General features: G+C 36.9%; 1 protein-coding gene across 2 annotated transcripts in view; it reads right to left on the bottom strand.

Annotated features, from left to right (window-relative positions):
• The window catches only part of Arih1 (ariadne RBR E3 ubiquitin protein ligase 1), a 95777-nt gene that overhangs the window by 64404 nt on the left and 16306 nt on the right, over positions 1-15067 (bottom strand). For both annotated transcript variants that reach the window (XM_041679453.1, XM_041679452.1), the window contains exon 2: positions 508-575. In XM_041679453.1, coding sequence (XP_041535387.1) covers positions 508-575 — 68 coding nt within the window. The remainder of the gene's footprint in view (positions 1-507; positions 576-15067) is intronic.

Here is a 15067-nt window from a genome sequence, read left to right as displayed (position 1 = left end):
AACTAGATACATTTTGAGAGGCAAACTTTGTAAAACATCCAGAGCCGAATCCTGCTCTAAAAACAGAGAACCAAGCGAAGTATCTAGTTTGACAGCTAGAAAACCTAACCAACTTCATTTTTGTTTTTCCTGAATGTCATTTATATTCCTAATATAAATTTAAAATTCATGAATAATAAATCCTTAGTGACTAATAAGAAAGATCTTACGTGTTCCAAGAACATTAGTAAATGCTTTTTTAAATCTGCTTTTAGTTCGTAATATTCAAGAAGATATATCAAAGAAGCTGAAATAAAGTTTTCTATTTCATTTCCAAAATAAAGCAGAATTTAACCTGAATTTCCTAACACTAACCTGACTGCAAAATTTTTAATACAGGAAACAGCAGCAATTATAACTTACACATTGGTTTGTTCACTATTATAAAAATCAATTTTGCTTAAAATTCAGTTCAATGGGCTTTCTTTGTTACTTTTAAGTACAAAGCTAACAATACAAGTTCCTTACCTTTCCATTAGCTTCTCTTTATCCCAATTGAAGTGGCTAAGGAGTATTCTCGTGATAGTTGCTGGATTCTGAAGAAGAAGGGAAAAAAACATTTTGAAGTAATTGTATCTCACTAATCTTTTTTTGTATGTGTGTGCTTTTCTGTGTAATTCAGGATGGCCTTCAATTCATACTTCTTTTGTTTAAGCATCATAGGTGCTGGGATTACAAGAATGCACCAAACCCAGCTCTTTCACAGACATGTAAGAACTTCTACGCTAAATTTCAAGTTCCCTAATAATGCACCCAAACTTCCTATCCTAATATATTTCTTTTATGTACCATTGCTAAAAGCACAAAAGCACTGCTGTACCAAGTCCCACCCACAATACCCTTTTCCTAGAGAAACATGTCCCCAAGGAGATATAAATTTTTAGTTGTATGATAAAGATTATTTAAATAGTTTTCCATATATACCTCATTCTTTATAGGGTTCAAAATAAGCCAAAAAGAAAAATGATGACAAGTAATTATTGTAGTAAGCTAATTAAAGTCACCTACACCTATAACCTCACCTGAGGAAAGAATGAGCCAGGCAGTGGTGGTGCACATCTCCTGAGTGCTGCGGATGCAGAGGCAGGCAGATTTATGTGAGTTTAAGGCCAGTCAGAGCTGTTACAGAGAAACCCTGTCTCAAGAAAACAAGAAAGAAAGAAGGGGGGGGCGGGACAGAGGGAGAGAAAGAAAAAAGGAGGGAGGGAAGGTAGGTGGGAGAGAAAGAAAGAAGCCAGTCCATACTACATAGCAAGACCCTATCTTGAAAAGCAAACCAAAAATATAAGGCATTGGGTAATTTGTTGCACTAAGTACTTAACAGACTACTGAATCAGCACTCTAAATATAATTAATAAAATCTCTAAGACCAGAGTATTGAATTGTTCAAAGTTATCCAAAGTGTGTTAGACATATTTAACCAAACGAACAAAGTACCTGTACCATGCAATGAAAGACACAGTGTGTACTCCTGGAGTGCTCTTTCACATTAGGTTATTTATAGAAGGAAAAGTTAGAACTCTGAAATCAAAGTTTCCTGTTGTCACAAAAATTTCCTCTTCCCATTAAACTAGCAAGTCTACTACTAGAACACACCGCTTTCAAAACTGAAAACATAATGGGGCATGGTGTGCTGGCTCACCTATACTCTTAAAACTTGGGTGGCTAAGGCAGAATTCCTGAGTTCCAAGCTAGTCAGTGCCACAGAATGAGAACCTGTCTCTAAAACAGAAACTCAACAGGGCTTGAGTGATCAGGGAAATTTGATTCATTCAAAGATATGAGCGCTCATGACAGTGCAGGAAACAGAGCTTAAACTCAGATTTGTCCTACTTAGATTTCATATAAAAATTTCTACATCAAAGAGGATTTCAAAAATTATTTCTGTAGCTTAAAATTTCCTCTCAATATGGTTAATAATGGTATTAGTTAAGTACTGATTTAAAATAATCTAATATGGGGGCTGGAGAGATGGCTCAGTGGTTAAGAGCACTGGCTATTCTTCCATAGGACCCAGGTTCAATTCTCAGCAACCATATGACAGTTCACAACAGTCTCTAACTCCAGTTCCAGGGGATAGGACACCCTCACGGACAAATACAGACAAAACACCAATGCACATAAAATAAATAATTTAAAATAATCTAATCTAAAAGTATCATGAAAGGTATCTCTGACAATACCATTTGTTGCCAAAAACAAATAAACAAAAAACCACACACAACATCCCCACCCATTCCCCCAAAAAGGCCAACCATCAAAGTAGTATTCTACACATCCAGGCATATATTACTAAGTCTATCTCTTAGTTCTTATTCAGACATCCTAAGAATCTTCTTTAAAATCATACTCCAGAAAAATATGAATCTCTAAGAGTTAAGATATAAAAAGGAAAATGACTAAACTGATCCTAAATCTTATTATGGAATCAAAATTAAGTCTAGTAATAATAACTAGCCTTGGGGCTGGAGAGATGGCTCAGTGGTTAAGAGCATTGTCTGCTCTTCCAAAGGTCCTGAGTTCAATTCCCAGCAACCACATGGTGGCTCACAACCATCTGTAATAAGGTCTGGTGCCCTCTTCTGGCCTTTGGCATACACATAGATAGACTATTGTATACATAATAAATAATAAATAAATATTAAAAAAAATAATAACTAGCCTTGCTTGATTACAACTTTATCTCTATGCTAGGTGGTGGAACACGTCTTTAATCCAGCACTTGGGAGGCAGAGGCAGAGGGATCTCTGTGAGTTCCAAGCCAGCCTGGTCTACAAGAGCTAGTTCCAGGACAGGAACCAAAGCTACAGAGAAACCCTGTCTTGGAAAACAAACAAACAAAAACAAAAAACTTAAGATTCTCTTGCCTTAATCTCCCAAGTGCTAGGATTACTATGTCTAGATTTAAAATCTTTATGATTATGAGAAAACTAGAATTAGGTTACAAAATTAATCTCATGCATTGATTAAGTATAAATTCTAAAGTATAATCTAGCTCTATTGCCCCTTCCACTATAACAGGTAGCAGAACTGATTCATAACTAACCAGCCATGTCTTAACAGTCTTTACGTTCCCCACTAAAAGGTTATTCAGAACAAGAAGCAGTCAGAATACAAAGAAGCATTAGGAACTTCCTGGAGAACTAAAAAAAGTTCTGTATCTTAACAGCAGGTCCCATCAGTCATGAAGTATATGTTCCAAGATCCCGAGTGGATGGCAGAAACTACAGACAGTAGCAAAATCTACATACGAGTACTGGAATACTTCAACAGTTGATGATATACCTCGGTGGGCTAAGTGAGTAATAGGCAGGGAACACAATAACACTAAAACAGAAAGTGGTACTAGGTTGTGGGTTGCTGTGACAGACAGACCTGACTATTTCAGAGATGACTGTTGAACTTTGGCTTGTCTTGGGGTTTCTCTTTCTGTGATGAAAAACCAGGACCAAAAACAAATAGGGAAGAGAAGGATTTATTTCATCTTACAGCTAGCTTACAGTCTATCATCTGGAGATGGCAAAGGTGTTCAAGACAGGAAACTAGAGGCAGGAACTGATGCACAGGTCACAGAGGAACACTTCTTACTAGCTTGTCCACCATGGCTTGTTCAGTCTACTTTCCTATAGCATCCAGAACCACCAATCCAAGAGAGGTGCCACCCACAAGTGAGCTGGGCCCTCCCATATCAATCAAACAATCAATCAATCAATCAATCAATCAATCAAATGTACCACTTGCCCATATGGCAATGTGGAGGTGCATTTTCCAGTTGAGGTTTCTCTTCCTAACTGACGCTAAGTTTGTCAACTTAAAATGACATAAAACTAGCCAGGACAACCTGGAAAAGCCACCAAGTACTCAGAACTCAACAGTCTGCTCTGCAAGAGCTTATAAGAATGCTGAGGGCTATGCAGATGATAGAAATCTCACCCTTAAAGTTTCAGAAAATGTTTGGAGAGTCCCTTAAGGAGTACTGGAGTTTAGCTTGGTGGCACAAGCCTTTAATTCCAGCACTCAGGAGACAGAGGCTAGGGCTATTGGATATCTATGTCTGAGGTCAATATGGTCTACATGGCAAGTTCCAACATGCAGAACTGCATGGAAAGACCCTGACTCTATCGGGACCATATGATATTTTTAATTAAGTATCTGTGCTTCTGGTCAGCAGGAGCTCAAGAATTGGCTGTGATTAACAGGATACTAGACCACTAAAATGAAACCTTTGCTATGACGACAGAATTAACAATCAGCTGAGACTAAGACACCAACGTAACACACAAACCATGGTCCAAAGAGGGAGAAACATTGATTTTTTCCACCTTCAGGATCCTGAAATGGGAGTACTTCATGCTGGCAGTTGAACTTGGTAATGTGTAAGCACTTCCCAGGTGTACTGGTTCTGAAAACATAAAGGGATCATGGGGAGATGAGGCTTGCTACCATGCAGCAGAGTCAGAGTCCCTGAAAAGAGCCCAGGAGAGGTGATGGTGCAGCCCTGCAGCAGCAGAGACCCCAGCATTTTGGAGATACCAGTACCATGAAGCAACCACAAGGATAGCGGGAGCTGTGGAGTAGAGCCAGTCTGAGTCTATGGGGCAATCTGTGTGTGCTGCCAACAGCAGAGCTGGAGAAATGAAGCCCTTGGGAATTCAAAAGATCATTAGTGAATCCCCACTGGACTCGGGTTTTGCTTTGATTTTTAACTGTGACCTGATTCTTCCCTCTTGGATAAAGTATTTACTTTTTCCTATTATTATTATTATTATTATTTTACAAGAGCCCATAATTAAAGAGACTAAAATTTTAGGGAAACTGAATACTTTTGAAAAACTTTGGATGTTTTAAAGAAACTGAATGTTTAAAGTATTTGAATTTATTTTTTTATTTATTTTTATTTTATTTTATTTTTTTTTTTTTAAGACAGGGTCTCTATGTATGACCAGGCTGGCCTTTAACTTAGAGCACAAAGATCTCTCTGCCTCTGATAGGATTAAAGGCAAGCACTACCTAAAACCAACTATATGTTTGATTTTTTTTTTAAGGAGTGGGGTTAAATATTGGCATGTTTTATATTGTGATGTTAATGTTAATTAATATGACATCTTGGGGACAAATAAGAAAGGAAAGGTTCTAGTAGAATACTGATTTGTTTGTATGTTAAGCTGACAAGGGATCAATTACTCTAGCTAATTTTATGTCAACTGACAAAAGCTAGTCCTTTGAGAAAAGAGAACTTCAATAGAGAAAATAACCCCCACCACCCCGCCCAGACTGGTCCATGAACAAGCCTGTGCCAAACCTGGTGGATAGATGGTTTTTGTGTAAGCAGTAAACTAAGAATCAAGGAAAAGCAAGCAAGTCCGTAAGCAACACTCTGTGGCTTCTGCTCCAGTTCCTGCCTCCAGGTTCCTGCTCCAGTTTCCCTCAGTAATGAACTTATCAACTGTGAGGTGAGAAAAGTTCAAACATTTTCCTATTCAAATTGCTCTTGGTCATGGTGTTTTATCACAGCAATAGAAACCCTAAGACATCATGCATGTATATACAAAAAACCCGGGGAAGTGGGGGAGCATGTGCACATGCTACTAACAGAGAACTCTGAAAATAAATAGCAGGTAGACTGTATAATGGGGAAGGTTAAAAAAAAAAAAAACAAATAAGATGGTGGTGAAGTTGGGTCTGGAAGGCAAGCCTGTAATACCAGCTACTCAAGAGGCAAAGGCTCACAAATTAAATGCCGGTCTGGGTAAATAAAAACACTTTTAAAAAAGCTAGGATGTACCTCAGTAGTGATGTGCTTGCCCACAATATGACAGACCCTGAATTCAATCTTCAGCACTGTAAAGACAGATATGAATAGATGGATGGATATACGGACGTATGTACGTACAGACAGATCAAAAGGCAGATATACGGAGATAAAATGGTACTCAACATTCCATTAGATTTTCACAAGATGGATGGACAAACAGATGGACTGATAGATGTAGGGAAATAAGATGGTGTTAAACATTCCATTAGGTTTTCTCCTGGTTTTGACCCAAGATTGTGCCAAAGAGAAACTGTACTAAAGTTGTATATATATGAGACTCAAAAAAAGCATAGATGCTTTCAGAACAAATTATAATTTAAATCACTACTCAAGTCCTAGGATCAACCTACACACATGGGAACAGAGGCAAATAAACCTAGCATTAAGCTTTAAAAACCAACAGGTAATGGAACCCTTGCTTACAATTATAGTCTACCCAGGTTGATTTGTCTACTAAAACAAATCATCATCTTCAAAAATGTCCAAGATGGAATTCAAAGTAACCAGACACAACAAAAACAAATTCTTACCAATACTCAAAAGAAACAAAGTAGATTTTTAGATGACCAAGATATTACAATGATCAAAGATCTTTAGGGGCCACATTCAGCAGGGTAAAGGTACTTGCCACAAAGCCTGATGTGATGGAATTCACATGGTGGAAGGTGAGAACTAACTCCTACAAGCCATCCTCTGACCTACACACACACACACACACACACACAGTAAATAGTAAAATAGTCATCTCTTGAGAGTAAACATTTGAAACCAAGTCAAATGATACAAGAGGGAAACCTGGAACTACAGAAAACAAGAAAAGCAAGGGTAAATATCTGAATAATTACCAAGAACTACTCTTCTCCTGAGTTGTTAAAAACATAAAACTGTCCTGTAAAATAAAAGAACTTCTGGAGGCATCACAATCCCTGACTTCAAACTCTACTACAAAGCTACAGTACTGAAAACAGGCTGGTATTGGCATAAGAACAGACAGGAGGACCAATGGAACCAAATAGAAGAACCAGATATCAATCCACGCATCTTCGAACACCTGATACTTGACAAAGAAGAATAGAATATCAAATGGAAAAAAGAAAGCATATTTAACAAGTGGTGCTGGCATAACTGGATATCAACATGTAGAAGAATGAAAATAGACCCATATCTATTACCATGCACAAAACTCCAAATGGATCAAAGACCTCAACATAAAGCCAGCCACACTGAACCTTATAGAAGAGAAAGTGGGAAATACACATTGGCACAGGAAACCACTTCCTAAATATAACCCCAGCAGCACAGACACTGAGAGAAACAATTAATAAATGGAACCTCCTGAAACTGAAAAGCTTCTCTAAAGCAAAGAACATGGTCAACAGGACAAAATGACAGCCTACAGAATGGGAAATGATCTTCACTATCCCCACATATGACGGAGGTCTGATCTCCAAAATATACAAAGAACTCAAGAAATTGGTCACCAAAAGAACACATAATCCAAAAAAAGAAGGAAAAAATGGAGTACAGACGTAAACGGAGAACTCTCAACAAAGGAATCTAAAATGGCTGAAAGACACTTAAGGAAATGTTCAACATCCTGAGTCATCAGAGAAATGCAAATCAAAACAACTCTGAGAAAATCTTACACCTGCAAGAATGACCAAAAACACTGATGACAACTTATGCTGGAGAGGTTGTGGGGAACACTTCTGCATTGCTGGTGGGAATGCAAACTGGTATAACCCCTTTGGATGTCAGTGTGACGATTTCTCAGAAAGTTAGGAAACAACTTTCCCCAAGACCCAGTAATACCACTTTTGGGTATATATCCAAAGGATGCTCAATCGTGCCACAAGGACATGTGCTCAACTATGTTCATAGCAGGTTTGCTTGTCATAGCCAGAACCTGGAAACAACCTAAATGCCCCTCAACCGAAGAATGGATAAGGAAAACGTGGTACATTTATACAATAGAGTACTACACAGCTGAAAAAAATAACAACAGCTTGAATTTTGCAGGAAAATGGATAGAGCTAGAAAACATTATTTTGAATGAGGTAACCCAGACACAGAAAAAACAATTAGAAAGAACTTAGACAACAATGAGGACACTAAAAGAGACTTACATAGATCTAATCTATATTGGAAGTAGAAAAAGACAAGATCTTCTGAGTAAATGGGGAGCATGGGGACCTTAGGAAAGGGTTGAAGGGAAAGGGAAGCAGCGAAAAATGTAGAGCTTAATAAAAATCAATAAAAAAAACCTATTGAATCAAAAGTGGTAACACATCAAGGTGAGGGAAGTGTTAAATATATAAATATAGGTAGAGAACAAAAAGAAAAATAGTAAAAATGATTCCAACCACATCAAAATTCCATTAAATATAAGCATTAAAAAGTAATAAACCAGCCAGGTTTTAAGTTATTATACTTAATGCATATACAGAGTTTTATAACTAACACTATTGCAATATTTAACTTGTATGTATGTGTTGGGGCAGTCAGAGGACAATATACAGGAGTGAGCTCACTCATTCCATCATGGGATCCTAGGGATCAAACAATTAGTCAGGCTTTGGCAGTAGGTGCCTTTACCTTTTAAACTACCTTGCTAGACTAAGTTTTAAATCTTTGTCTTTTCTCAGTCTTATTACTAGGGATGTGTGGTTGTTTTTAAAGACAGGATATCACTATGTAGCCCTAGCTGTCCTGGAATTCACTATGTAAATCAGGCTGTACTCCAACTAAAAGATTTGCCTACCTCTACCTCCGGTGATGGGATTTCCCACCACACTAAGTTTTTTTTTTTTAAATATTTTTTTATTTATTATGTATACAATATTCTGTCTGTGTATATGTCTACAGGACAGAAGAGGGCACCAGACGTCATTACAGATGGTTGTGAGCCACCATGTGGTTGCTGGGAATTGAACTCAGGACCTTTGGAAGAGCAGGCAATGCTCTTAACCACTGAGCCATCTCTCCAGCCCCCTACACTAAGTTTTGATTTAAGAACAGGTCTCTTTGTAAGTCCTGGAACTCACTCTGTAGACAAGGACGGCCTGGATCTCACAGAGATCCTCCTGCCTCTGATTCTCATGTGCTGTGATTAAACTGCATATCACTACACTTGTCTTCAGCTTTGATTTTTTTTTTCTTCAAACATGAGTTATTTTTAAGATTTATTTATTTATTTATTTTATTATGTATATAGTATTCTGCCTGCATGTATGCCTGCAGGTCATAAGAGGGCACCAGATCTCACTATAGATGGTTGTGAATTATATGTGGTTGCTAAAAATTGAACTCAGGACCTCTGGAAGAGCAGCCAGTGCTCTTAACCACTGAGCTATCTTTTCAGCCCCGGCTTTTATTTCTAATATTGTAAGGCAACCATTTTAATCTTTTAGTTTGTTTCTTCTAGTATGTTTTCATCTTCAATAATATGCTTATAACCTTAACTATTAGTTTCCATCACAGATATTATTGACATCCTAGCAAGTTGAATCTTCCCTTGGTTTTGTTGGAAATTTCAGTCATAGTGTTTAGTTAAACCATTATTCCAAGATAGAAAAGGGATTACCACAGCAGTAAGAGAATTCCAGCAAAGCTACAAACAGACATAAGTTTTTCCAGTTCAGAGAATGCTAAAAGCTTACCTAGCACAGTGAACCCGAAGATTCACAAAGATCTTTTTGGAATATCAAGGATATACAACCTAAAGAGAAAATCTCAGTAAGACACACAACCAGACTATTGTCAATTGTATCAGCAACAGTGAAGACAGAAGGCAGTGTCTTTCACAAACATTCCAATCTACAGGTTCCTGTCTAGACAATCTCACAATCATCCCTGAAAGAATTTCTAAAAATTATTAGGGTCACAACAAATAACATCTTTCAAAAATTTTGCAGTCAGATTTAGGGTAAGTAGTCTTAAACAATAAATCTAAGAATCAAGCTAGGCGGTGGTGGCGCACACCTTTGATCCCAGCACTTGGCAGGCAGAGAAAGGCGGATCTCTGTGAGTTCTAGGCCAGTCTGGCCTACAAAACCAGTTCCAGGACAGCTAAGTCTGTTAAACTGAGAACCCCAGTCTTGAAAAACCAAAAATCTAAAAATCAAAGCCTGTGACAGACACAGGCAAACAATGATAAAGTGTACAGCAGAAAATGTGTGCTAAGAAAAAGAGGGAAAGGCATGCTGATAGATTAAGTAAAAAGGGCTTCAAGTAGAGTGCAGAGTATAGATTCAATTGACCTCAATACCTGAGTGCCCAGAGCATCTGACTGTTGGGTATGTTAGAAACCAAAGCTGCAGGTGTAACTCAACATGAAAAAACTCTGGATTCAAATCCAGCACAAACACACAAAAAAAGACTAGAGATGGCCTAGTAGTTAAAAGCACTACCTACTCTTCCAAAGGACCTAGCTTCAATTTCAAGCACCCACAGGGCAGGCCAAACTGTCTTTAACTACAGTCCCAGGGGATTTGATGTCCTCTTCTAGCCTCCATGAGCACCAGGAATGCACAGGTACATAGACACGGTAAACAAAATGTTTACCAATACACATTAAAAAATTAATTTTTAAAAAGTACGAATGATGCCAGGCAGTGCTGGCACATGCCTTTAATCCCAGCACTCGGGAGGCAGAGGGAGATGAAATCTGTGAGTTCGAGGCAAGCCTGGTCTATAAGAGCTAATTTGAGGACAGGCACCAAAGCTACACAGAAAAACCCTGTCTCAAAAAACAAAACGAAACAAAAAAAAAAGTAGTAATGATTATAATATACTACTTGAAGTATCATTTGATGTTTTAAAACCATGAATGAATTTAATGGTATTAGTTAAACTCAAATTAGGGCTAAGGATGTAGATAGCTTAGTTGATATAATACTTGCCTAACATACACAAAGTCCTGGGTTCAAATCAATCCCCAGCACTACATATAAGCAGGCAGAGCAGTGCACACCTGTACTCCTAACCTGTAACTGCTACACACAATAGAGGTGGAAGAAGCAAAGTCAGTTCTTGATATATGAGAGCTGTCTCAAAAAACAAAACAAAAAATTCAACCTATAAGCAACAGGGGAGGCAGAGGGAGGTATATCTCTGTGAGTTCCAGGACAGCCAAGGCTGTTTCACAGAGAAACCCTGTCTTGAACAACTGAAAAAAAGAATTCATTAAGATAGGTATAAAGCCATGCAAGGTGAAAGCAGTGATTTGTGCCTATAATTCCAGCATTTGGAAGGTAGAATGAGGAAGATTAGGAACTCGAGGTCATTCTTGGTTACACAGAAAATTGGAGAGAGAAAAACTGAAACAGAATTTTGTATAAATGTAAATTAAGAAAAGCAGAATTAATTGTTTGGTTTTTCAAGATACGGTTTCTCTGTGTAACAGCCCTAGCTGTCCTCAAACTAGCTCTTGTAGACCAGGTTGGCCTCTACCTCACAGAGATCCACCTGCCTCTCACTCCTGAGTGCTGGGATTAAAGGCGTGTGCGGCCACCACCTGGTTAAAAACAAGCAAAATTTTCTCAGACTAACAAAAATCTGAAAATGCCTAAGACCCATCAGCAAGTATACAAAGAAACAATACACAGCACTGGTGTAAAGAAACTAAAACTTTAAAAAAAATCGCTTTACTAATAAAATTTAATAGAAAACTATATATATGTGTGTGTGTATATATATACATGTATATGTATATATATGTATATGTATATATATATACACACTAAAAACAATGAATTAAATGGCTAACAACTAGACAAATGAAAAACCAATGTAGACTATACAGAAAAAAAAAGAAAAACTAATATGGCAATATAAGAAAATACTGTAAAGAATGTAAAGCAAGAAATTCAGAGAAGATAGATAGCATCTGAACAGAAAGAATAAGCACAAATAGGATTCAGTTGTAGATTTAAATACACTGACAGGGACTGGAGATAAAGTTCAATAAGAAAGCACCTGAAAATCACCAACATTATAAAAACTAAAAGACAGAAATGGGAGTCTAAAGTTAACTGAAATCAAGAAAATGCTATTTAAAAAATCATTATGAGCAAGAATAGTTTTAAAAAAATTAATTTAAAAATGTTCTTTAAAAATTTATAGCATTAATCTTGAATCTATTTTCATAAAGACATAAATTAATCAAATTGTGTTGAGTCATCACAAGATTTTTTTTTACATTTACTTAGGAAGAGAGCACTCATGTGCCATAGTGTATATGTGAAAGTCTAAGAAGAACTTTCAAAAACCCAATAGTCTCCTTCTACTGATAAGTTCTAGGGATCAAATTCTGCTCATCAATTTTGGTGGCTATCTTATAGTCCACAACATTCATTCTTATTAATGTAAACTAGATGTATAAAGTAATGAACTTCACTATAACACTTTCATACATGCGTCTCATGTATTTGAATCATGTCTACTCCCACATCACCTCTAACCTTCTCTCACACAATAACCTTATTCTCCCCTAATCACTATCCTTCTGCTGTCAGAAGTCTGTTTTTCTCCTTTTCTAATCCCATACACACTGCATTTCTGAAGATAAGAAAGGTGAAAAACAGAAGTTATACTAATAGTGGTACATCCAGGATCAGATCCTAGATTCCTTAAATTCACTACTTTTTTTATTTTCACTTTTATTTATTTTTATTTCATGTGTGTGGGTGTTTGACCTGCATGTATGTCTGTATGAAGGTGTCAGATCCTCTGGAACTGGAGTTACAGACAGCTGTAAACTACTAGGTGGGTGATGCTGGGTATTGAACCCAGAACCTCTGGAAGAAAAACCAGTGCTCTTAACTGCTGAGCCATTTCTCCAACACCACAATTTTTCCTTAAAAATTCTGCTTTGGGCTACTAGGTTTGACAATTTTCAAAAAATTGCAGATTCATGACAAATGCTTTTTAACGTCCCATATTAAAGAGAGGTTAAAAATAAAAGTTTGTGATTTAAGGAACTATAAATTACCTAAATACAATAGAAGAGAATGAATTATAAAATATGAAAGCAAAAAATTTAGCCAAGATCTAAGAGGACAATTTAAACCCCAACTTTGTTTTGCAAAACTTAACTCAAAACACACTTCCTATAGTTTATGCTATAAAGTTTCACTTCAAAAATATGCTTTCACACTAGATCTCCCCAATATAGTATATTAAGTTTATAACTAACCACAACTATCTAGGCTCTAAAACCAAAACTCATGCCAAGGACATTTAAATATTAAGTTTTAAGTCATTTTGAAAGCTTACGGATCTTCACTGAAGATCAAATACACATTTTTATCTAACTTTTTATTTGGGAAGTCATAAGGAGCAACAGTACTAATCTATCCAGAAAAAAAGCAAATCACTTTCCTTTCAGAAACAAAGTAACACAAATATCATTCAAAGCAATATCATTCATCATTCAACTATATCTACAGTACCTTACTTTACAACCAACTCTACAATGTAAGCAACCTTTCTGTACGGTATAGTTTAAGGTTTTTGTTTGGAGAAGTGTTTTGGAATGGTGGGGACCAAATCCAGTGCTGTATGCATTCAAGGCAAGGGAATCATAGCTTAAAATTTAAGCTCTTAAATTTTACCTATAATTTAGGCTTTAGAAAGCACTATAAAAATTCTATTTAAAAAGCAACAGCAGAAACAATGAGTAGCTACTACTACAATTGCTGTTGTATAGCATATCTATGTTAAAAATATTTAAATAGAATCCCTTACAATTTCTCAAAGACATTAGCAAAAGAAAAAAAACACATACAACAACCTGCAAGATGCAGATTGCTTCTGCCATATACATAAGCAAATCAATCCATCTTTCCTGCTTCTCCCGTTTCCAAAATGGGAACCTTTTTCAATATAACTGCCCAAAAAACAACTTGGTTTATACTAATATTCACCATTAAATCATCTCTAACCACTCAATATTTCTAACAAATATAGTACTAAGTACCTTTTATTAATCTAAATGCCAAGTAGTAGGCTTCTGTTTAAATAAAATAAGGTAAGAGTATATATAGCTCAGTAGTAACCTTAAAATACACATATATGCTATGATCATGGTCCCAAAACTACAAAATAAATCCATGCTCTTTACAAATAGTTTAGATTTGCTTTCCTAGAACAGGCTTTCCCATAAAAGTATACAGAATAAATCCTAGGCCTTTAAATAATGAAGTATTGCTGCTGGTGTGTGTGTGCACTTATTGATCCTTTAATGACTTGTCTTTTGAATGATTCTGTCCTACCTTTGCTGCTGCAGCCCGCCTGTCCTTTGCATCACTGAATTCAAACTTCTGGAAGTACCCAAAATGCACTGTAACAGACAGATGGACAGATCAATGGGCCACAGCGGCAAAGGCCAGAGAGACAGACTTGATAAATTAAAATCAAGGTATATCAAGGGGAGGGGAAAACCAAAAAAGGGAAGTGGGGAAGTATCTGCCTCTATTCTATAGCAAAATTCTTGAACTTGAAGTCTGTAACTGTCCCATATTCAATATTCTTTTTGCTTTTCTTGCATTTATTCTATCTTAGTCAATTGAAACTGAACCTCACATAGTCTGACCCCGAACTTCTAATCCTATTCTCCCCACCTCCCCATTACTGGAATAACAGGTATGTGCCATTATGCTTGATTTTCTGTAGTGCTATGGGTTGAGCACAGGGCTTTGGGCATGTACTCTACCAACTCAGCTATACCCGAGCTCCAAATAAACTATTCTTAATGACAAATTATTTCCCGCAAACACAGTAAAATAACACCAATATAGCATGCAACAAAAATTCATCAGTATTTAATGTAACAGATACAGCAGGCACTTTCATAACCCTGTTTCTTCACAGACAACAAATTATATTTAAATGTTCTACAAAAAAGTTAAACTGTCAAATGTCTATATGCAGAAAATTTCTACTGTACACTAATGTCTTCGTAATCAAGGTGTACAATTCTCAGCTCCTTCTCCAGCATCATGCCTGCCTGCACCACTACCATGTCCCACCATGATGATAATGGACTAAATCTCTGAACTGCAAGCGAGTCACCCCAATTAAATGTTTTCCTTTATCAGAGTTGCCGTGGTCATGGTGTCTCTTCATAGCAATAGCAACCCTAAGACAGGTGACAGGCACCCAGGCCCATTACGTTTCAACAGTAAGGCATTTATATATAAACTCTGAGCTAAA

The sequence above is a fragment of the Microtus oregoni genome, unplaced genomic scaffold, assembly GCF_018167655.1.
Source record: "Microtus oregoni isolate MIOR12 unplaced genomic scaffold, Mior012 000032F_ref0000030, whole genome shotgun sequence".
Classification (NCBI taxonomy): Eukaryota; Metazoa; Chordata; class Mammalia; order Rodentia; family Cricetidae; genus Microtus; species Microtus oregoni.
This window is presented reverse-complemented; position numbering and strand designations above follow the sequence as displayed.